Genomic DNA, 24,637 nt, shown 5'->3' on the forward strand with positions numbered 1-24,637 from the left:
TCAGATAAGTTGACACATGAAATTAACCATCATAAGGGACATGCGGGTTGGGGAAGATAGCAGTTTGTAAATGTTCCCTTAATTTTCTCTTTTTTCAGTAGGGTAGCCCCTACTTTATGCTGTGCCTGGTGTTTTCCAGACCAGAGATCCTCTGTCTTACACTCTCCAAAAAATAATTCTCTATGTTTCTGCAAGGGTGAGAGAGGGCAGTTGGCCTGGCTGAGCACAGTAAAGGGGAGTAGACTCTTGAACAATACAGATATGAACTGTGTGGGTCTACTTATACATGGATTTTTTCCCTATAAATACAATACAGTAAATGTATTGTCTCTTATGATTTTTTTTGGGGGGGGAGGAGCAGAGGGAGAAGGAGAATGAGAATCTTAGGCAGGCTCCATGCCCAGTGTGGAGCCCAACACAGGGCTCAGTTTCACAACCCTGAGATCATGACCTGAGCCAAAGCCAAGAGTTGGACATTTGACTGACTGAGCCACCACCCAGGTGCCCTAATGGTATTAATTCTTTATACATCTGGTAGGATGCATCTGAGCCTGTGCTTTCCTTTGTTGGTGGTTTTTAAGTTACTAATTCCATATTGTGTGTGTATATATACATACATACATACATACATACATACATACATTCATACATACATATATGTAGGCTCCACTCCCACTGTGTAGCCCGACGTGGGGCTTGAATTCATGACCCTGAGATCAAGAGTCAGATGCTTTTCTGACTGAGCCACCCAGGGCCCCCGATAAAAGATAAAGATAGATAGATAGATATTTTTTTAAAAAGATTTTATTTATTCGTTCGACAGAGAGAGACAGCGAGAGAGGGAACACAGGCAGGGAGAGTGGGAGAGGAAGAAGCAGGCTCCCAGTGGAGAAGGCTGATGTAGGGCTCGATCCCAGAACGCCAGGATCACGTCTGAGCCAAAGGCAGATGCTTAACAACTGAGCCACCCAGGCGCCCCCGATAAAGGATATTTTTAAGACCAGTTTTAAGTAAACATTTATCTTGCAAATACTTGGTGTTGTTTTATTATTCAGCCAACCTTTCTCCTATATATTATCCAAATAGAAAGAGATTTTGATATACCTGCTTATAAATTTTTTTCTTCTGTTAAAGGTCTGTTATTACTCTGGAATCAGTAAGCCATGGCGTCAAAGAAATTTGCCGTTAAAGTAAGTAGTGCTTAATAGTCTTTAAAATGGTTAATCATTTTCTAATATAACTGAGTTCTGTGTTCACTGACAGTTGAAGCTCTGAACTTGCTTTCTACTGTTTAAATTAGTGTCTTTACTGAAAACTTTAAGTAGGTGATTGAAGATTCGCATGTTAAGAATGGCGGGGACAGAATAAATAGTTCATATGGTTATGGGAGTTTCTTGCTTCAAGTCTTCTGTAAGATGCCTTTAGGTCATAACTTGGTCCTTAATGTTAAAAATTGTCATTCTCATATGTATGTCTGTGACATGATTTTTGATTATGACAGAGCAGAGAAAAATGAAGTAGGCAGCAAATGCTGCAGCTGGGTGAATGCCAGGTTTCTTGCCTGGCTGCCCTCCTTTCTTTTCCTTTTTAAGTATCTCTTCTCTATCCCCTGGCAGCTGGGGCTGAGACCTTGTCAGGTGTGTGGGGGGGGGGGAGGGTGGGAAAACTATGTGTGAAGGGTGGTGGGAAAGGAGAGGAAAGGAACTGAGAAATAGTGACCATGAGGTCTCTGAGATGCCTTCATCTAGGCTGGCTGTTGAGGACATTTTTTCTGTGCTAGTGTTAAATTAAGTACATCCAAAAACATCAAAACAGACAAATTACGGTAGCTAACCAGATCAGATACTACTTAATATTGTAGTTATATCTTATTTTTACGAAGTCCTGGCTTATTAGATTTATAATGTGTTTATAAATGTCATTGCTTATCCACGTGTTCTGTAGTATTTCTTTTTATGAGAGATTATAAGTGGTGAACTTTCATCATTTGTCTTTCTAAAAAATGTATTTTTGTCTTAACTCTAGAAAGTTGGTTATAGAAATCTAGGTTGAGCATTATTTTTCCTTGGCATTTGAAGATATTTTTCCATTGTCTTCTGGAATCTGTTATTGCTACTGAGAAACTTTGTAGTTACTGATTGATGTTTAAAACCACCTTAAAACTTAGTAGCTTAAAACACAAGCCATTTTGTTTTCTCTTGTGATTGTGTAGGTTGCCTGGTATCATTTGGGTCATTTCTCTTTTTGATGATGGCTGGGTCTGCACTTACCTGGGAACCCAGTTCAGCTGGAACATCAAAGAGGACATGCTCACACGGCTGTCACTTGATACTGGCCATGGTTGGGACCCCACCTGGGGCTGTTCATTGTTGCCTGTCAGTTCTCATTCACATGGCTCCTCTCTGTGGCTTGGGCTTCTCCTAGCATGGTGGCTGAGTTTGAGGGATGGTGTCCCAGAGTTGCTAGAAGAAAGAAGGTAATTTGCCAGTTCTTTGAAGGCCTGGGCTCGGAAGTCTCACTTGGCACTTCTACATTCTGTTGGTCAGAGCACTCCAGGGCCCAGCCCAAGGGAAGCTGCAGCTTTTGATGTGAGAAGCAGCATGTGCCCACAGGGAAGCGAAGATTTGTGGGGGCGCATCTGTGGAGACTAGTAACCACAGAAGTCTCTCACCTGCCTCATTGTGATTTCTGTCTTGGTTATCTTGGTTATCAACTTGATTCTTTCTAGCTGCTCTTAAAATTTGGTTTTTGGCTTTGATGTTCTACAGTTTCACTATGAAGCCTCAAGCCATAGGCTTGTTTTTATTTATCTGGCCTGGGATGCAATGTGCATCTTTATTTGAAAGATGCAAGTCTTTTTATCAGTTTTGGAAAATCTGAACCGTTTTCTCTTCTGGTACTGCTCTTTATCCTCTCTGTTCTCTTCTTCTGGAACTCTTATGCTAAGTTTTCTGGGTAGGCTCATATAATAGTTTCTTATGTGTGCGAAGGTGATATTAACTTTTCCAAGACGGAGGCCTTGCAGGCTGTCTGTGTGCAAAGCTCTGCCAAAACTGGCAATGGCCCAGGAGGGCCGACAGTTCTGGTCAACCACAGATTTTGGACCCAAGGTGCCTAATTATGCGAGATGAGGCTCTTGATTTCTAAGCCATACACACTGGGGCAGATTCTGCTGCCTTATTGCCCCATCTCACAGCCACACCAGCAAGGCTTGGAACTTAGCTCCTAGATCATGCCAGACAGGGGAGTTACTCCATCCATGAGTATCAAATTAGCAAGTTAGGGATGCAGACAGCATTCTGACACATTATGTGGGTGAGTGTGTGCATCACATGATTGTATCTGTGCCTCTGATCACACAGGCAAGGGTCTAGCGCTTCCCTAATCATGCAGCTTAAAAAGCCCCACAGCCCAAGCATTGGGATCCAATTCTGGATGTCTGACATCCTTCCTGCCAAGTTGTCTATGCTGGCCTATGGTGTCATGGGCAGCAGGGGACCTGTGCACCTGCTACCGATGCTGTCATCAGGTGCTTTTTCTGGCGAATGCTGCTCCAGTAGGCTTGTATGAGTGCTGCTTGGCCATTTGCTTTTTCTTGTTTCTCTTTTTGTCTCCGTGTTGCATTCAGAGTGCTTTTTATTAAACCTCTTCCAGTTTGTTAACATCTTCTCATCTGGATTTAATTTGTTGTTTAATCTGTATTTAATCTACTCTTTAACTGGTTTATTTTTAGTGACTGTATTTTTCAGCTGAGAATTTGTGTTTGGTTTATTTTTTTCTTAATTCAAATTCTACCAGTTCTTTTTTAAATATACTTGTCCTATTTTTAAAATGTGTTTCCATTTCCTTTTATCTTCTTTATTTCATAGTCTCTTGTAGATTGTTCTGTTATTTCCATTATTATTTACTAAGTGTGGAATAAATTGGTGAATGAAATTGCTGGATTGTTCATGTGTGGAATTTTTTATTGTGTACTCATTTTCAGTCACATCCTACGTGTGCATGCATGCACAGATACACATAGACAAACACACACACACACACGGGTGGCAGGACCTATGAGCCTGTAGTACAGTTGAGCAGTTTCAAGTTTACTTCTGCTGGAGCCACTGGCATTTCAGTGGTTTTGGACCAGGCTTCACATTAATTTCATGGCTTGGGATTCCACCACCTTGTGGACAGTGCAGCTTTGCAACCCACAACAGAGTCTGGTGCAAGGTTGGTGTTTTTAGTATTTTCTAGTGTTTTCCATGCTGTTCTCCCTTCCCTTCCCTCCTGCTGAAGCCCTGGATGGATGGCAAACTTCCATGTTGCTTCCCTTGGTCTGTAAGCAGTGATTTTTTTTTTTTTTCTAGTTGCATTTTCATGAAGGTCACAGTTTATCAAGAGAATGAAGGAGAAAGCTCCATGGAATAGTTCCTGCTCCAAGAAATGATGAACAGACTTAACCTGTATGAACCAGAGAGTATTACATGAGGATGTCTACAAATCCAGTACTTAACTTATGTGTCAAGCATTGTACAAAGAACTGAAGTTGAAGTTCTTCACAGCTCTGGGCTTAACTGAAATGAGTTCCTTCTGAACTCTTCCTGCTCTTCTACCACTTTTGGGCATTAGGATCCCAGCTCTCGGCTATCCTGGCTCCCACATATGTTGACTGCCAGGCTCAAACCTTCCAATGGGGTGATTTTTTCCCTCCCCTCTCCCCACTTTATTGAGATGTAATTGACATATAACATTGTGTAAGGTTAAGGTGTACAATGAGGTGATTTGATAAACATATGTGGTGAAATGTTTACCATGATAAGGTTAGTTAACACATCCTTTACCTCACATAATTACCATTTTGTTGTTCTTATGGTGCGAACATTAAAGCTCTACTCTTGTAGCACCTTTCTAGGATACAATACAGTATTGTTAACTGTCATCACCATGCTATACGTTAGATCCCCAGAACTTACTCGTCTTACAACTGGAAGTTTATACCCTTTGACCAGCATCTTTCTATTTTCCCCACTACTTAGCCCCTGGCAGCCACCATTCTGTTCTATGAGCTTGATGTTTTTAGATTCCATTTATAAGTGAGATCATACAGTATTTGTCTTTCTCTGACTTGTTTCACTTAGTATAATGCCCTCAGAGTCTACGCATTTGTCACAAACAGCAGGATTTTTTTTAATGGCTAAATAATACTCCAATGTGTATTTACACCACATTTTCTTCATTCATCCATCAGTGGACACTTAGGGTGTTTCCCTGTCTTGCCTATTGTGAATAATGCTGCAGTGAACATGGAGTACGGATATCCCCTTTGAGATAATGATTTCATTTTCTTTGGATATATACCCAGAAATGGAATGGTTAGATCACATGGTAGTCCAATTTTTAGTTTTTTGAGGAAGCTGCATACTGTTTTCCATAGTGGCTGCACCAGTTTACATTCCCACCAATGGTGCACCAGCCAGGGTTCCCCTTTCTCCACATCCTCACCAGCATTCTTTATCTCCTCTTTTTGATAGTAGCCATTCTAGCAGGGGTGAGGTGATATGGTTTTGATTTGCATTTCCAAAGGAGCGATTATTAGTACTGTTAAGGGTGTGTTTATTTAGGAGTCTTTTCAAACAGAGAACCCTCTTTTGGCTTTGATTTTTTTTCCCCTATAGTGTACTTGTTTTCTATTTTATGGATTTTTTAAAATGATTTTCTCCCTTGTATTTTCTTTGAGCAAATTTGTTCTTCACTGTCAAGTTTAAGGTGGGAGCTTAAGTCATGGATTTTGAGCATTTCTTCTTTTCTAATATATACCCTTAAAGCTATAAATTTTTCTCTTTAAGCCTTTACTGCTTTAATTGTATCCCTCTTGTTTTGTTAGAGATGAAGTTAAAGTAGAGATTTTGTTTTTCAAATAAACATATTTTCTAATCCCCGCCGTGATTTCATTTTTGAGTGGGAGAAAGAGCAGAGGTAGAGGGAGAGTGAAAATCCTAAGCAGACTCCACGCCCAGTGTGGAGGCCGATGCAGGAGTTGATCTCATGACCAGGAGATCATGACCTGAGCTGAAACCAAGAATGAGAGGCTTAACTGACAGAGCTACCCAAGTGGGCCTGTGATGTCATTTTTGATCACCGGGTTATTGAAATGTACATTATATTGTTTCTAAGTATTTGAAAATTTTCTAATCATTTTGTTGTTTGGCATAATTCCTCTGTCTGTTTTGGAAAGTGTTCCATAAGCACTTGAAAAATGTGATGGTTGTCAGGTGCATTGAACTATATATGTCATTTAGATCAGGTTGTTAATTTTGTTGTAACAATTTAATTTTTTACTAGTTAGTAAATTAGTAATCTAATATTTACTAATAATGTTTTTGTATTCTTTGGGTAATACCTAGTAGTGGAATTACTGGATCATCTAGTAGTTCTATTTTTAATTTTTTGAGGAACTTCCATACTGTTTTCCACAGTGGCTGTACTGGTTGTACTCCCACCAGCAGAGTATGAGGGTTCTGTTTCTTCACATCCCTGCCAACACTTGTTGTTTCTTGTGTTTTCAATTTTAACCATTCTGACAGGTAAGGCAGAACAGAGACATTCTCAGAGATGCAAAGTCTAAAAAAATTCCCTTCTAATGTACCCTATTTTAGGAAGAATGTGGTTTTCCAAAATGAGGGAGTAAACAGAGAAGGAGTGAGTTATAGTGTGGTGGGAAATAGGGAATCTTGTAGGTGAGCGCCTGAGCAAGCAAATCTCATGGTGATCAGCAGTGTGTCCTGCCTAGAAAGCAACCAATCTGATGGGCACGGGACATAGAGTTCCATGAAAGATGTCTCCAACAAGAAATGAAAGGATGAAATATCTTATGTATTTGAAAGTAGAGGGGAGGTTTTATTAGGTCTGTCAGAGAGTGTGGGAATGATTAGTGATAAGAATATGGGAAACTAAACAAAAAAATGAAGCAACTCTTCCTATCATGTGCAAGATTAGACAGTAAACATAGTACACTACATGGCTCAGCTTTGAGCAGGGGGTACATCTCATATGTTGTAAACTCCAGATGTTGGAAGTCTGGGGAAGGTGATGTGCGGGTGGGTGGTGGGTTGTAAGCATTGTCTTCATTTTCAGTAGATAGTATGTGAAGCTGAAATAATAAGAAATTGGTAGTAATAACATAGTATTTTGAAACATGAAAGTAAATACCAGATCAAATTGCTGAAGTTTTCAGTGTGGCTGCTCTTGGTGAGAGCTGGGGAGGGTAGTGACAGGATAGGGCAGAGGAGGCCTGTTTTTGATAAGGCATTTTAATCTGTGTGTATACATCACTATAATCAGTAATTAAATGAGTAAGTAAAGTTTAAAAGGAATTAACCTTAGCAAATTTTCATATAGATGCATGTACTTTTGGCTCTCTGGATTGAAAAATACTTGGATAGAGCATGGTTTCTAAAGTAATAGAAAACCAGATGAAAACCAGATAGTTTGCCACTTGCATCTCAGTTGTTTATTCTGAGATTTTCCCTGGAATGGTATTAATTATCCATGCAAACAGCTTGTCCTTCTTCAAATGAAGAAAAGTCTTTTGACCTTCCTGCGTATAAGAGAGCTTTTTTTTTCTTTTTTAAACCGCTGTGTCCCTGTCCTTGAACTCTTTCTTGTAATTGTCTCCTAGGCCAGAATTCCAGGAAATGGCAGCAGTGAATGAGGTGACAGAGTCCTTGGAACCACGGCTTTCAGGGTCTCTTGACTTCTGGGTCACTACAACTTGTGGCAGGGAGATAAGTCCTATACTTCCATGACTCCTTTTTCAGTTGGGTGTAGTGGTGACAGATGACATATGTGTCCCTAAGGCTCCTTAGGGATCTTAATTCTAGCTCTGCACCTACCCCAGTATTTTAGAATTGCCAAATTATAAATTGTTTAGGGGTCAGGGGCCAGGGGTCAGCAAATTATATCCCACAAACTAGCCTCTTGTTTTTGTAAATAAAGTTTTATTGGAACGCAGCCGCTCCCATTTGTTTACATATTGTCTCTGGCTGCTTTTATGCTACAGTGACAGAGTTGAATAGTTGTAACAAAGACCTCATTGCCTGCAAAATCTGAAATATCTCTCTTTCTCAGTAAATCGTGGTTTAGGTATATAATCTATCTCTTAAAGCACATCTCAATTCCTGCTAGCCACAATGCAAGTGTTCAGGAAGCACGTGGCTAGTAGCAGCTATATTGGACACCATGGGTCAAAATCTGTGCTCCTCCCTCCTTGCCCCTTGTCAGGGTAAGCTTTCAATGAAGTTACCTTGGGTTAAACTGGCTTCAAGGGTGGATAAATTAGCAAGGCCAACACAAGGCCATTTCCTTTGCAACTGGAAACAAGAAATAGACATGGACATAAACTGTATTAATCATGGACTTTTATCCATGTTTTAGAAGTTTTAGTTTTAGTAAGAAGAAATCAGTAAAGAAATAAATAAAATAAATTTGAATAATAAATTATGGGCAAAAGTATCAAATCAGTATATGTGGTGTTTGCCTGTGAAAAGTTTATGGGTCTATCCTCTGCTTTAAAGGTACTTTTAAAAGTATGTAATGTTGCCAGGTCTCACTCCCAATAATAATTACATCTTAGGATTTAAAATTTTTAGCTCGGGTTCCAGCAAAGCACCACTTTGAAAGGTTCCTACCTCATTGTCTGTCTCTGTTTGTAGATCATTTCCTCTGCTTCCTGCATCTGTTTTCTTGGATTAGTTAGGTATTACACCAAAGTCTAGAATTCTTTTGGCTACAAAGCCTGCTCCGCTGCTTCCCCTCCCCCCAATCTACTTTATTGTGGGTGGGAAAATTTTTGTTGGGAGGGTTTGATTAATTAGAAGGGATTCCTGGCTTCCCTAGCAGTGGCAGCCTGGGAAGATTACAGAGCCTGGCTTAGTGACAGGCCAATCTGTATTTAAGGAAAAACTCGGACCAGACAGATTTCCCTGGAATGTGGATCTGGCTTTGTCTTCTTTCACAGAGAATGTGTAATGACCCCCTCTTCCTCCTTCCCACCCACTCCAGGAGACTTAACGCTTTTACTTTTGCTGTTGATATTTGTCCAGTCTTTATTCTGGGGAGGGTGGGGAGCTGGAGTTTTGGGGTAGGAAGACTGAATCATTTTCTGAAGCTAAGGTAACAGGTTTAAGATTTCATTAATGTTTAGGAGGAGAGGAGAGATTTTACCTTTTTTTTTCCTTAATTTCCCTGCATCTTTACTATCTGTACTTTTCTTTCTACTCCTTTGTAGCTATTATAGTTTTATGTACTGCTCTGAATTTCAGTTAACCTTAGTCTCTGCATTCCTTAGAACAACCACAAAAAGAGAAATATGTCCAAGAATTGACAGTAATTTCCCTTTTGTAGTAAAAGTGAAGAGCGGTGCTTTGAACTTTTAGAGAAAGAAAGTTGAATAGCAAATGGGCTTTTGTCTTGCTGGCTTGCCTCAGTGAACCACTTCAGTTCTGTGTCCTAGGTTTTTTAGTCTACCTAAAGGGGAATGTGGTAGTGATGCTGTCAGCACTCGTTTGAAAACTGATGCATTAACTTCATGTATGACATTGAAAAAAAAAGATTTATAGGAATATTTTCGTACCAGTTGAGTTCTAGATAACGATTTTCTACTAAATTTTAAGAATAAAACTGAAGTGTCCTAACAAATCACAGAAGTTTTAAATGGTTACATTCTTTATTAGAAATGAATGAGGAGTGTGCAACCTTTGTCCCTGGGAATGTTTTTGCAGAGGCATTTCTCTTTGTCTGTTTATCAAGGTAAATTTCTTCTCCTGTTACTTAAACTCTTCATCTTCCTGTTCCTTCTTAATTCTGTCTGTTCCTTGGGAGAGCTTTAAGTTTTCAAGACCTAGAGTCAGGAAGAGTGTGCCTAGTGGCGAATGACATGATCCAAGTATAGTAGGCTGCTGTTTTTCCCCTGTTGCATATTATGTGTTCTATTACACTGGCCGTGCTGGAAACTGCAGTCAACTAAATGTGTCCTGATTACTTGATAGACTCCAAATAAAAGTCACCGAGTTCACCAGTGGTCACCCAGTTAATTCTGCCTCAGGCTTAAAGCTCTTAGGTTCCTTCTCACTCAGTAGGGCATTTGCTCAGAGTGTTGATGACTTTGAAACAAAGTTCTTGTTGGATTTGAAATGAAACTTCCTTTCCCAAGTGTTCTCTCTGTCTTTCTGGCCAGACACCCAGTTTCTGGGCTCTCTTTTCCCAGTCCCTTCCTGTGTGTATAAGCTCATGTATTCTTTTCTTGGATGATTAGAAAGGGCTTAAATACAACCCTGGCTTCTCATCCTCTTTTCAATTTCAGCTTTCCACATGCCTCCTTTAAATCTCTGCCTGTATTGATCCCTAAAACCTCAGACAAAGAATTCAGTGTGTCATAGTTTTCTTCTAAACTGGCTTTTGCTTTGAATATCCGTGATGTTATTTTCACGCATCCCAGGCTTGTCAAATTATGATGTCTCCTTGTCCCGTATTCAGGGTAACCTGTATAATGCATCCACTCTCTGCAGTGTCTTGGGCTTGCCGCTTCTGTCTTCTTTTCTTACAAACTCAGCCTTTATGATCCTTGTGGTTTGTATTTCTTCATTAATCTCTGGATAATCTCTATTCCTTTCCTGTCCTGCCATTCCAGTTTATCTAGACAAGTGCCAGGATACTGTTTTCTTAACACCATTTTCATCATGTTACTTCCTTAAGTGATCAGATTAATTCCTTTTGTTTAATCAGATCTGATCTGAACTCTCTGGCTAGCTTTAAGGCACTCTGATAACTGTTCTCTCTTCCTCTTTAACTTTGACCCATGTTTTCATCTTGGAACTTGGGAACATGGCCCACCTTTTCCTCTGAAACTGATGCCTTTGCATTTCCTGCAGTGATCTAGCCTGTGGTTTTCTCTCTTCCTGTTCTCCCTTACCTTTTCTTCCTTAGTCTCTGTACAATGGCTTGTACCAGGTTTGATTAATGACTGGCTTTTCCTCTGACACACAGTCTACACTTGCATTGATTTTCCTTTGTTCCTTTGACTGCTATGTGTAGCTTATGTTTTCTGTATGATCCCCAATTGTTTATATATATGTTTACACATGGTTTTGACAACATACTGTACCGGCCATATTCCCTAAGAAGAAGGACGTGTGCTCTGCTTCTTTCATATCCACATAGGCCTTGAGTAATCTGGAATATTTCTGAGGTGCTCAATACCCCCTCACTTTCCTTATTACAAAGATGAGAAGTTTCTTCCTCATGGCTCATGGAGAACAGGGAAGTCACTTGAGCTTAGAGTTATTTCTTACTGGTGTTTTTTTTTTTTTTTTTTTTTAGTTCCAGACAGGGAATGAGTGTTGTAATCATCAATTCGTGGTATGTTTCTTTTGTTAAAAAAATTTCACCTCGACCTATTTCTCCTTTTAGGAGTCCACAGTTCCACTTTGAAAATATTTTAAGTAATTCTTTTGAAAATAGCCTCTGTTAATAGCCAAAATGACAATGTGTACAGTTTGCTTCTGTTGGTCTTTTAGGAAGGTGTATTATTTCAGTATAATGTTAATTATTTGGACATTATTATAATATTTTGTTTTAATTAGCACCTTAGCTTTAGACCTTGATATTTTAATTTTTCCAACATACATGCATGTGCTTTGTATGTTATAGCTTATTCAAGTTTAAAAAATAAATCTGGGTAGAACAGTAGACTCAGGATCTTTCTCCAGATACAAGAACTCAGTAAGTTCCTTGGATTCTCTCTGAAGGCTGTAGAGGGCATCATTGTTCTGTGTTTTGTTAAGTATGTGTGTCTGCAGACATCGTGATTCAAGGAAACACAGCAACTAAAGTGCTTTTAAAATCGCTGGCTCATTCCTAAATTATCATGACATCCTAAATGCGGGTGTTTGTTTGCCTGGGAGCTGTGTGCACGCTCTCCTCCATGGCCTGTTATGCCTGTGGATATTTCGTTTGCTCTTATAATTGTCCTCACCAGGAAACAACCACCACAATTAACGGCATCGGTAGAAAACAAGCGCCACAACCCAAACTATCCAAAGTGGCCTCAGAGAAAACATTCTTAGAGTGACATAAGCCTGCCTCTGGTGTACTTCCTTTCCAGATTCAGGAACTGGAAGTGATAGGTTGAGAGTGAGGATCCCCCTTGTCCTTGGAAAGCTTTGGCAGCCCAGCCCAGCCCTGGTCCTAGCAGTAAAGGCTGTAGGGTTTGTTGGGAGTGGTACAAGTCCTTGAAGCCAAGGGGTTACTATACTTAGTTGCTCTTCCTACTCACCTGCCTTATTGCTATCACTGGTCTTTTTGGGGACGCATGGTTGAGGAGGTGGGGTGGGGGACTACAGAGCATTCTTGCATTCTTCAGTCCCTGGGAATTGCATGCAGATGACATTCTGCTGAAATAGCTGTGTGCAGCAGTCCAGTCAGCCAAATCATGGAAGGGTGTACAGTGTTCGCTTACTGTCCTTTAAAAGTTTCTCTTGTAGTAATAATGTCTTGGAATATCCATGATTAAGTAATATAGGAAGCTAGGCCACTGCATATATCACTTTGTCACGTGTGAGTAGCATGTGACAGTAACATTCTGATTTTAAGACTACAAGAAACATCAAGTAATGAGTTTTTCATGGTGACCCTACATACTCACACAGGCATGTGCTATATTTTGCAAGTGTGGTCTGAGATGAGAAAGAATGTTACACTGTTTCCCAAAGGTGTAGTGTCATATGGATGCTGGCAAGGCATATGCCAGACCTAATATCCCCGTTCTCATTACCTGAAAATTCACTATATATTATGGATAATATTGAGGTCCTATCTAGTCCTAAATTTCTGTGGTTGGCTATATTCTATTCATGTTACTTTAAGTTCTCTTATATAGAACTTCTTGAAATTTAGATTATCAGGTTTTTGAGAAGAGGATTCTAGAAGATGAAATTAGCATCGGACATTTAATCAGATTTTCTGAATTCATATTGTGGTTTCACTTGTGAAAATTGGATGATTTGGGGCTAATCCCGTTACCTCTGGGTAACTTCATTTCTTCAACTCTAAGAGAGGAATACTAGCACTATATGTTTGACAGGGTTTCTTGTATCAGATTTATAATAAAGGACAATGCTATGAAAGTGTTTGGGAAAATGACATTTTATACATGTCATGGCCTTCAGTGATTATTTTACAGTGACAATTTGTACAGGAGTAGAGGGACTTGGAGTCAGCATCTCACTTCTTCCTGGTCTCATAATTCTTTGGAGTGAGGACTAGTCTAATTCTTTTCATATGGGAGGTGTCACTTAGCAAACTTTCATTTATGCTGGCACACAGGGCCTGGGGTTAGGCACTAGAGACACAGACAGGGCTGATGATCACCCTTCCCTATCCTCAGGAGGATTTGCAATGAGAAATGAATGTGTCAAACGGTAAATAGCAGCTTCGTGGAACACAGATATGCCAGAGTACCCTGCTTAGCTGACTTGTTAACAAATGAGTGTAGTAGTCCCCCTTTACCCATGAGAGGTACACTCCAGTACCCCCAGTGGATGCATGAAACCACAGATAGTATTGAACCCTGTATATATATACTATGTTTTTTTACTATATGTACATACCTGTGATAAAGTTTAATTTTTAAACTAGGCACAGTAAGAGAGAACAACAATAGTAAAAGAACAGTTATAACGATATACTATAATAAAAGTTACATAAATGTGTTCTTTCTCATAATATCTTTTTTTTTTTTTTAAAAGATTTTATTTATTTATTCAACAGAGATAGAGACAGCCAGTGAGAGAGGGAACACAAGCAGGGGGAGTGGGAGAGGAAGAAGCAGGCTCACAGCAGAGGAGCCTGATGTGGGGCTCGATCCCAGAACGCCGGGATCACGCCCTGAGCCGAAGGCAGACGCTTAACCGCTGTGCCACCCAGGCGCCCCGCTCATAATATCTTATTGTACTGCACTCATTCTTCTTGTGATAATGTGAGATAGTGAAATGTCTACATGATGAGATGAAGTTAGGTGAATGACACAGCGTTAAGCTCCTATTGGCTTAAGCTACTACATATTGTCAAAAGGAGAATCATCTGCTTCTTGACCTTGGGTGACTGTGGGTAACTGAAACTGCATAAGGTGAAACTGTGGACAAATACTGTACAGTGATTTTGTTCAGATTTGTTTTGAATGGGATGTTGTGGCAAAGCTGTAGGTGAATCAGTCGGTTTGGTATCCTATTTGTGTGTCAGTTGATGTGGTGGATTACAGTGGCAGGTGGCCAGGGCCAGAAGTCAGGGGACTTAGGTGTTAGTCCTTGCTATTCCTGACTACGGCCAGGTGAGTTCACCTTTCTTGTTTTAGTATCTACAGCTGTGTAGTCAAACAGCCCCAAACTTCATAATCCTATGGGTCAGACAATCCAGCCGGGAAGTTTTTCTGCTTTATGTGACATTGGCCCGGTTCACTATGCATTCAGATACCAACTTGGCTGGAAATCTCAAGAAGGCCTCACTCACATGTTTGGTTTTCCACCATATTGGCCCCTTTCTTTGTTTACAGGGTGCTTCATGATTCAGTAGTCTAGCTTGAGTCCCCTTACAGCATGGTGGCTGGCTTCTCCAGAGGACGTGGCAGTGGAAACCACTAGGCTTCTAAGGGCTGTGTCTGGAACTAGTAAACTGTTTCTTCCACCGTATTTTATTGGTCAGCAGATCACAAGGTCAGGAGGAGAGGAAATAGGCTCTGCCTCTTGATAGGAGGAGCCCCGAACATATACATATATAGAGGAGGTGAGGAATTGTTGATGGCCATCTTTGGAGATTTTTTACCAAAGTTCCCTTATCTATTAAATGACGTGTTGAATTAGCGAGTCTCTAAGGATGTGCTCGCCCTACATTTTTATGATTCTGTAAATTTTTATTTGAGGAATTTTTTGTGTATGTTATAGCGGAAAGAATTTGGTCTTTGGAGACAGAAAAGCCTGGATTTAAATCAGGGCCTTAACATTGACCTGCACTTTTGAAAATTTACTCTTTCTGAGCTTTTGTATTCGTCTGTTAAATAGGGTTAAATAAATAGCATTAACATAAACTCTCTTCTGGGGTAAGTGTCCATCTTAGCACAGAGTCATCCCTCAGAAAGTGTTAGCATTTTTCTCTTTCTTTTTTGTTATCTGGTATGGGTCTTTTTCAAAGCCAGTAGTAGTTGAAGACATTAATTGCAGGCTTTTTTGTTTAATTCTGGTATGAAGATGTTCAGGTATTTAATCGCGTTCTGTGGGTGCTAGGATATTTTTGTGAGATCAGGAGCTCAAACAAGATGATTCAGTTTGTTTAGCCATGTTGGTGTTATGAATTATCCCTAGAACACCACTGCTGTTTAGAAAACATGCTTAAAAATAACTAATTTGAAAATATTTTTTGGTCTGTGAACAGCTGACTTATTTGGCATTTCTAGTATCTTTTGTCTGGAAGAAAGAAAAAAACCATGTGGGGTGGCCAGCATTCTGTCTGGAGGTTTTGGACTGAGAGAGTACCTCGCCCACGGGCCAGAACCGATAGGTGAACTGGGCCATGTACTTCCACTGCCATGTGAAATGGGTCCAAAAGCTCAGAGACTAAGGGGAGTAAGAGGAAAGAAAGATTGTATTCTCTAAAGCACTGGTTCTCAAAGTGTGTTCCTCGGACCAGCAGAATTAGCATCTCCTGCGCTAATGGGGGTGTGTATTTTTGTCATAGTGTGATTGTGAAGGTTAAATGAAATGATTAATGTAAAGTGCTTAGCAAAGGTAATCATTTTCGTAAATATTGGACATTATAATAATATCATCAAAAATGGTAATCATTTTGATTAATTTTTCTTCCGGGTTGTTTCAGGCAGCAACTTATTTCACACTTCTAAAGCTGCCAGAGTTCTTATTAGTCCTTTTTAAAGTTTTGCAGATGGTCTGTCAGTCTAGCAGTATTTCATGTTGTTAAGTAAATGAAGACTTGTTTAAGCAATGTCTCAAGGTGCTTCTTACAAAAGCTTATAATTCTGAAGAAGATATTCCTCAGTCTAAAGTGATGTTGAGAAATCATATAACATAGTTATGCAAATAGGTTCAAAGCCAATGTTTGTGGGAGTCATTAATGCCGTTTAATGAGTCCCTAGGCAATGTCTGAACTCTGGAGTTTGCTTTTAAGAGCCATTCTCTCTCTAGATCTCCTTTCTTTCTTCATTTTAGATCTCGATGTCCTTAAACAAAAGTCTCTGTGGAGGTTTTTTTTTTCTCCTTTTTTTTTCCATTTGTGGTCACATAAGGATCATGGTTAACCCCAAAAGGAAGGCCAGCTAGGCTGTGGGGGCCCGGGTTGGGGCCTGGAGCCTCTACACCTCAGCCTGCTGCCTTATTCACTTCCTCTTTTTCCCTCTTACCACTATGTTTAAGCCAAATCCCAAAGTGAAAAGCAGTTTATTTGTCTTTGGGGCTTGCTGATTCAGAGGCATGGGTGCTCTCTGGGATGTCACTGTCTGACCGCTGAGCTGTCAACCATCCTTTGGCTGAGCTGTCAGCTTTCTTCTGGCGCCTCCTTCTAGGACTAGAAGTGATTGTTTTCCCCAAGGAAGCCTCGGGTTCAGGCCATGGCCAGTGATTGACAGTTTGTCATGCTTGTACTTGCTCCTCCTGGCTTGAGTGTTGGTGCTCGTCCTCTTGTCGCTTGCCTTCTCTGGGCCAGCATGTAGAGTAGCTCACATCAAACTGCTGTTCCCTTGGAGGATGAGATACTCAGGCAGAGCCAGGGGCCCTAGAAAGCATTCTGCTTAGGCTTTTCCACAGTGGTCCCTGGAAGTGCTCACTGTGTTCCATGGAAGGACCCAACTTCCCTGTCCCTGTTCCAGCTGAATGGCCCAGCTCCTATCAGTTTAATGTATTGACGTTCTGCATAGAATTTAATGGGGGAGGGAAGGCATAGAACACATTGAAGAGTACTGATGTAGTCCAGCTCCTTCACAGAGGAGGTCAGAATCCCTGTGGAGCAGAAGGGGAAGATCTGAAAAGTTGCCCAAGAGAATTTTGTGCCCTATGAAGAGAGTAAGGACTATTGGACTGGTGGTAGTGAAGGTTCATTGGAAGAAGAAACAAACCTGGCAAACTGCCAGGGCTGAAAAAGAGTACTTTATGATAAGGGAGCAGAAGTGTCTCAGAGTACCCAGCTTGGAGCTTCGTGAAGGCCTGGAGACAGCTTTTGGCCACCATGGCCCAACTCCACCATGGGCCTTTCTTTAACAAGCATCTTCCTGTCATTCTCCCTCGGCTGGTATCTTTCTGCTTCCCTGTGCACATTATAGAACATGATGGCTCCTCGCCTCCCAAGCGTGATATATTTTACAACTTCTGGAGGTGAGCGTGGGTAGGTATCCACCTTTGCTCCAGTGACTGTAGAACAGGGGCAGTGTCAGTACATATGTGGCTGGTCCATGCCTGTACCTACCCTAGGGCATGGCAGTTGTTAGGAAAAGGGGCACAGAGTACCTCAAAAGTTATACAGTAGTACTTAGGATTTAGAGATTTTACTATAAACTTTCTCCTTGGCAATCCTATAGACAGGCTTTCTTACAGAACGTAATAATGAGTACTTAAAGTTTGTAAGAGGCCTCAGGGGCATCCAGGAGGTAGCTGGAATAATCTGACCCTTGAGAAGGTTCTCTTGGTTACTGGGGATGAGGATGATCATAATTAGGGCTTTATTTAGGTTGCAACTTGCTTTATTGTTGGTATGCATGTTGAGGTGTTTTAAGATGGTTCCTATCCCACAATATTTATATGTTATGGTCATTAAACCAAAATATTGCAACAATCAAGAAAAGTATCAAAGAGGATGTCATTCTACTAAAATTTCTGAATGTCTGCTCTACAGATGACATTGTGAGTCAGGAGAGGACCCAACCTTCAGTAGCGTCAGTCTGTCATTAAATCTTAAACTCCAAAGCACTGAATACATTCCAAAGACTCAGCTCTGAGTCTGCATATTTGATTTTGACTCAGCATTCCATTTGTACTTCCTCCAGTGTGTGAAACAACCAAAACTGAATTGTAGCTTTTGTATTTTTAATTGTCACCAAGTTGTGGTGCTAGCCACTGTGCAAAGTCTTTTAACAGCTGATGAAATGCTTTTTTAAAGATGGCCTGATGGGATCAGATGTTGCTGCATCATTTCCAATGCTGCCTGAGTCTGTTTCACTTCCCACAATGACTGATTCTCCATCTGCCATGACAGTGCATTCCTGAGCTGCTGCCCCCTCACTGGGTTGGTGACTAGAATGTTTATTTTTAGGAAAAATTAAAATTATCCAGAGAAGGGTGTTGTCTATAAAATGTACATGAATCAGCCCTTCACTGCAGGAATCAGGGAGGGTCGTTGTGTGTGTGTGTAGACCTTAAAACACTTTTCATGGAAAATTTTAAAACTACCAAAATGGAGGAGTATAATGAGCACTGTTGTACCCATCACCCATCTTCACTGTTGTGGACAATTTTAAATTAAGAAATACACAAGTTGAAGGTTTAAAAAAAGTGAGTGGTGCCATGTGACATTAATACTTGTGTGTTGAAACTCAATTTTCCAAATTTCAACGCTGTTAATAATTCTCCTTCACAAAGTCAAAAGAGCCTTCGTTCTTTCCTTCAGTTTTCAGTTTCAATTCTAAGAAATACTATTACAAGTATATTAGTATAAGGGATCTTACTAGGGTGTTAATGTGGGTAGCCCATGACAAAAGCAGCCACTAAAACTGTTGAGTTTGGTTGTCTAGGTTCTGAAAATATCTTTTCTGATTTCTGATTTTACTTTGAAGGGGATTCTTATTGGAGTATTGCATGGTAGTGACATGGACCTCCCTGCTTTCCTTACTCTTTTTTTTTTTTTTAAAGATTTATTGAGATTTATTGGAGAGAGAGATCAAGAGTGGGGGAAAGGGCAGAGGGAGAGAATCTTCAAGTAGACCCCTCCGAGCGCAGAGCCCGACTTGGTGCCCGATCTTACAACCCATGAGATCATGACCTGAGCCAAAACCAACGGTTGGATGCTCAACTGACTGAGCCACCCAGGCGCCCCCCCTACATGTGGGATATTGATTCCTTTTCTCCAACATGGGAATAATGTGTCAACCTTCGCAGCATTGTTACATAAAAAATGTCTAACCCAGTGCCCGGCAATTAGTAAGCGTTCACTAAGTAAGTCTTAGCTATTAGTAATCACGTTAAAGACGCACACAGCTGGGAAGCAGAGCAGTTCTGAGATTGTGTAGGCTCCTTCCTGCCCTCATCAGGAATTTCATTTCAGCAGCTTAATGTGTGAAGCGCAAGCGGGTTGTGGCGGGGTTTTTTTGGTTACAGGCTCTTAAAAGCTTTTGTGACAGCAAAAGAAGGATACTCACATTTACTGACTACCTACCTATGTTTGTTGCATATTAACCTATTTAATTCTCACAACACTGCCAACTGCACTTTACTGTTGATAGTCATGGAGGTAAAGGGCAGTGAGGTTGAAGAATTGGCTCAGGTCAGAGGTCAGAATGGTGAAGGCGGGTTTCAAGCCTGGGATCTCTTATTGAAAAGTTGTATGCTTTGATGAAGAAGGTAGAGACTGCTAGGTGCAGTCTTGTAAGCAATTGGTTTAGAATTGCCGTTGACTGGTAATAATATGACTTCTTCTATAGATTATAATTTTTAATGTCAATAACTATATTACTAACTTTTACTAGCTGTATTAAAACCCCTATCTTGGGAATTAAGTAGGGCAGATGTAGTTATTAAAGAGGGAACCCTGGAGTCCCCGATTCTGGTTCTTTAATGCCCTCCCCTTCAAAAAAGTCTTTTCGGGAAAAAGATGCACTGAAGACCATGTTGGTCAAAGGACAGTTTTGGGCCCCATTCTCCTTAAGGAACCAGGCCACTTCTGCCAAGCCCTTCTTCAGGTAGGTGCCCCTCCCAAGGGAGGGATTCTTTTTTTTTTTTTTTTTTGAAGATTTTATTTATTTATTTGACATAAGGAGATAGCGAGAGAGGGAACACAAGCAAGGGGGAGCTGAGAGGAGAAGCAGGTTTTGCTGAGCAGGGAGCCCGACACAGGGTTCTATCCCAGGACCCTGGGATCATGACTGAGCCAAACGCAGACGCTTAACGACTGACCCACCCAGGCACCCCTCAAGGGAGAGATTCTTGAGCTCCTTTCGCTTACCAAATGGATGGAGTGAGAGAGAGAGAGAGAGGAACAGTGAGAGGGGGAAGGAATCAGTCCTAGAGCAAAAGGCATGCTGCCTCCATAGTTAGGTAAACGCAAAAGAAAACTGCCTGAGAGCTAGAATTCCAGGGACAGGCTGCTCAGTCCTCCCTGAGCTAGAGCCTCTGCCTAGATCCTGACCTAGTTTTGGGGAAGAAGTTAGGGTGACCTTGAGAAGTGGGTGGGATCATTGAGCTCCTAGATGCCAGCAATGACTATGGCTTCTTCCCAAGATGACAAACCTGCCTCTCAGGTTGGGGACAATTTGGGTAATCAGTTGGTGCGGATACAAAGTAAAAATCAGTGTCCTGTAACTGCTAGACTCTTCATATACTTCTTTTTTCCCTTTGGAAAATAAAAAAAATTCTGAAATGCATAAAGAAGAAAAATTTCCTTATGCTCACCACTCAAATTTATATTCTATTACCATTAACATCTTGGAGTATTAACCTCTAAGCTTTTATTTAAAAACAGACAATAGCCTTGTTTTATAAAAACTTGTTTTCTAAACAACAACAACAAAAGACCCATTTTCATTATGAAGAATTCAAAATGTGAAAAAAAAAAAAATCACTCCTGGGGTGCCTAGTTGGCTCAGTTGATTAAGTGTCTGCCTCAGACTCAGGTTGTGATCCCAAGATGGAAGCCACAACCTTTTTGTAACCTAACGTCAACATGATACCATCTCATCACCTCTGCCACATTTTGTTTGCTAGAAGCAAGTCATTAAACCCAGCCCATACTCAAGGGAAAAAGATTGTAGAAGAGCATGAAAACCAGGAGGCAGGATCATTGGGGCCATCTTAGATGGTGCCTATCACAACTTCTTTGCCATTTTATTCTGTTTTATCATGTCTTTGGGTTCTTGAGTTAATGAATTTTCTCCCTAGCCCTGAGTTGCTTTGTTTCCTGAAGCAATTAGATACTCCTGTTTCTCACGTTGTTTCCTTTTAAGTTTGGCATATGCCTTTTGCATGTTTGTTCCTTTTTTACATTGTGCTTTTCATAGAAACCCAAAGCCATGCTATTTATTTCTATCTCGGTTTTCTATCACTCTGTTCACACATTCTGTTTGCTTTGATATAGTGGGAATGACTTTTTTTTTTTTTCATTCTTCCCTCTATCTGATGCCAGTTTGATTTCCCCTCGAACTGAAGTTTGAGGATTGGGTATTTTGGCCAGTCCATTTTTATGTAGCTGTAAAGGATGGTCTCTGGAGGAAGAAAGCTCAGTTGCAGTAAGGAAGTTAATTCCACTATGCCTGGATTCTACTCTCTTCTGAGGTTCTGTTAGAGGTCCTGTGCCAGAGTTCATTCCTTGTTGGGGAGGGGTGGGGAAGGGCTGGATCCTCTTCCATGAGGACCTTCTGTTGTTAACTCTGCTTCCCAAAAGGCCATTTCCCGTATTTACTAGAAGGAAAGAAAAGCAGTTTTGCTGGACTAAGCAAATGGGCTGAGGGAACATTTTGGGGGTGATTATGCTAAAACTTAATTATGATGACAGTTGCACAACTATATAAATTTATTAAAACTTATCAAATTGGGGGCGCCTGGGTGGCGCAGTCGTTAAGCGTCTGCCTTCGGCTCAGGGCGTGATCCCGGCGTTCTGGGATCGAGCCCCACATCAGGCTCCTCCACTGGGAGCCTGCTTCTTCCTCTCCCACTCCCCCTGCTTGTGTTCCCTCTGTCGCTGGCTGCCTCTCTCTCTGTCAAATAAATAAATAAAATCTTAAAAAAAAAAAACTTATCAGATTGGCAACTAAAGACAGGTAAATTTTATGATATGTAAATTAAACCTAAATAAAGCTGTTTTCCAAAACGTATTTGTTCAGTGTGCTTTTTTTTGAGAATTAGAGGTATGAAAAATAATTTTCAGGATGGTGATGACTCAGTAGTCCCAACCATTCATGTTTATTAATTTAGTGGATATGTACTACCATGAATAAGTAAAACCAGAAAGATAGTTTTATAATTATTATGAAATGAGTTAGTTGGTTCTCTTTAGCTTCACTAGCGAACAGTATTGATTGGATGGTATGTAAATGAAAATGTCCTACTGAAATGTTGCAAAAATGCAAATTAGATTTTATTTACTTCCCAACTGTAAAAGAAACCAGTAGCAAAAAGGAAAAAAAAAATTCAAGTAATGCTTTCCTAAAAATGTTCTATGATGAGCTAGGCTTTTATTTATGTAGAGTCCAGTAGAGTCAAATCTTAATTGTAAAGATTGATGTATTGTGGATAAGGAATTACAAAATAACCTATATTTCTTTTAGCAGGAGCTTTATTCATTTATCTAAGGTGTCTTTATTGGGGGCTCATTACTCTGGTGATGAATTAGATGCAAAAAGCTGTATGACAAGCTTGCCACCAGTTAGCCTTCCAGCAAACAGATGGGTAGAAACTTCTATGTGCTTGTCACTGTTAGGTACTGTGGGACATACTAAAACTGTGAGGTCCTTAAGGGAAGAGCTGTATCTTATGAATTCCTTTTTATACCTCTGATCCTTTGTATATCACAGGTGTTCTGTAAATATTTAATGCATGAGTGAATGAAAGAATAAGTAAGATGTACTCCTTATCCTCCAGGAAAGTATATTCTAGTTAGAAGATGTGCATATGAAAAAGATAGCAGGTAACACAAGACCCTTTACAGATCCCAGGTATTCACGTTGTCTGTGTGTGCCTGAGAAAGGTGTAGGGTGCTGGCAGGAGTGCTCGGAAAAGCTGGGAGAGATAGTGATAACCAGGTGGGTCCACCTGCATCCCTGAGTAAGAATAGAGAATATACTTGGGAAGGCTACATGCACCGGCTCTCAGGTAGAAATGAAGATAGATTTTTGGGGGACCTGGGAGACAGGACTGATTCAGTTATAGAGGAAAGAACTGGGGAAATTGAGTTGGATAGAAAGACTAGCTGCAGTGCCCAGGCCTTGAAAGCCCAAGGGAGGAGATTGGTTTTGTTTCATTGAGCACTAGGGAGTCAGTGGGTTCTTGAGCCAAGACAAGATTAGATTAAAATTTATAAACTCACCCTTAAAGTTATTGATCGACCCTGTGGATAATTTGGCTGTTTTTCGCATCTCTTATGTGCAAGATGCTTATGGATTTAAGAAGGTTTGTATATTTGGTTGTTGCATTTTTTTTTCTGGCACCTTATTATGCAAAGTCGTTTTTTAATTTTCCTACATAGGGATTCTGACATAGTCTAATATAAACAAAAATATTGTATTTGAAACAGGGAGACAGAAATTCATTGAGGGTGTTGTGTGCAGAACATAGGTAGGAGTTGGGATGTGAGGTACTACACAGGATGTTCAGACCATTCAAGGGAACGATGAAATGCTTCTGGAGACAAAGAGAAGGGACTAGAAGATGGGACCTGTGTGCTAGGCACTTTCCTGTGTTTTCTTTTCGTTCTCACCACCTCCTGGTAAAAATTGTAATCCCTATATACAGAGAAGAAAGGAGGCTTAGGGGCTGATGTATATGGACGTGAGCACTCAGTCATAGGGTCTGGATGAAATTGTTGCTAGCGTGTTGATAGGAAAGGCAATCAGTTCTTATAAAATGACTCAGTATTGTTACATCTTTTCTGGGATAATTGATCAGGCAGAGGACATAACCAGGGCAGTCCCAGTGTCCCTGTTTACAAAATGTTAAACTCCAAGATAATTAATAGTCCTTTAAATGTTGTTTAGAATCAAGTTAGTTACCCTAAACACTCAACCCTAGAGTTTCTTGGAAGGTTTAAAAATTGCCCTTTGGAAGGATTTCTAGTCTGAAAAAGATTTCTCCTGTTGGAACAAAGTAATGCCCCAGATTTTGCATTCAAACCTACTTTGTTTCTTTCGAATAATCAAATGAAGGATGTAAGTAAGTGTATTGGTGTAGTTCCCTTGATCATTTGATTTTGATTCATCAGTGTGGGCCTTGGTGTCCTACTCATGAACAGATGTTTCTATTAGAGCAGCCCCCAGACCTTGTCAGCTGTTCTCTCTATCCCGCACTGTAGACAACTCTTCTTCAGGTAGTGGCTCTTGGAGAGTTAACAATGACAGCAAGGACAACCACCACCACCGCCGCCACCCCTGCATCCAGTCTAATCCCGCCCCGCCGTTATTGCTCTTATTTACTCAGACATTTTTTGGAACTGTAATACTTGTTAGATCTTGTGCAGTACAATATAATTCCCAATTTTCCAAGGCCAGCTGTAGATCAGGATTCTAAAGGCCTTAATGGAAAAGGGCGGGTATGTGTTTGTTAAGAGGCCATTTAGAGAAATCAGTTCCATGTAATTTTTAATACAGTTCTTTGGGTAGACTTTTTTATGACTCAGT

At 40.5% G+C, this 24,637-nt stretch overlaps 1 protein-coding gene across 3 annotated transcripts in view; it reads left to right on the plus strand.

Moving 5' to 3' along the window:
- The window catches only part of SLX4IP (SLX4 interacting protein), a 188,721-nt gene that overhangs the window by 18,687 nt on the left and 145,397 nt on the right, over positions 1-24,637 (plus strand). For all 3 annotated transcript variants that reach the window (XM_026503029.4, XM_026503028.4, XM_057312666.1), the window contains one exon: positions 1,135-1,190. In XM_026503029.4, the coding sequence (XP_026358814.1) occupies positions 1,164-1,190 (27 nt within the window). In that variant the 5' untranslated portion in view covers positions 1,135-1,163. The remainder of the gene's footprint in view (positions 1-1,134; positions 1,191-24,637) is intronic.

This window comes from Ursus arctos, unplaced genomic scaffold, assembly GCF_023065955.2.
Source record: "Ursus arctos isolate Adak ecotype North America unplaced genomic scaffold, UrsArc2.0 scaffold_16, whole genome shotgun sequence".
Lineage (NCBI taxonomy): Eukaryota > Metazoa > Chordata > Mammalia > Carnivora > Ursidae > Ursus > Ursus arctos.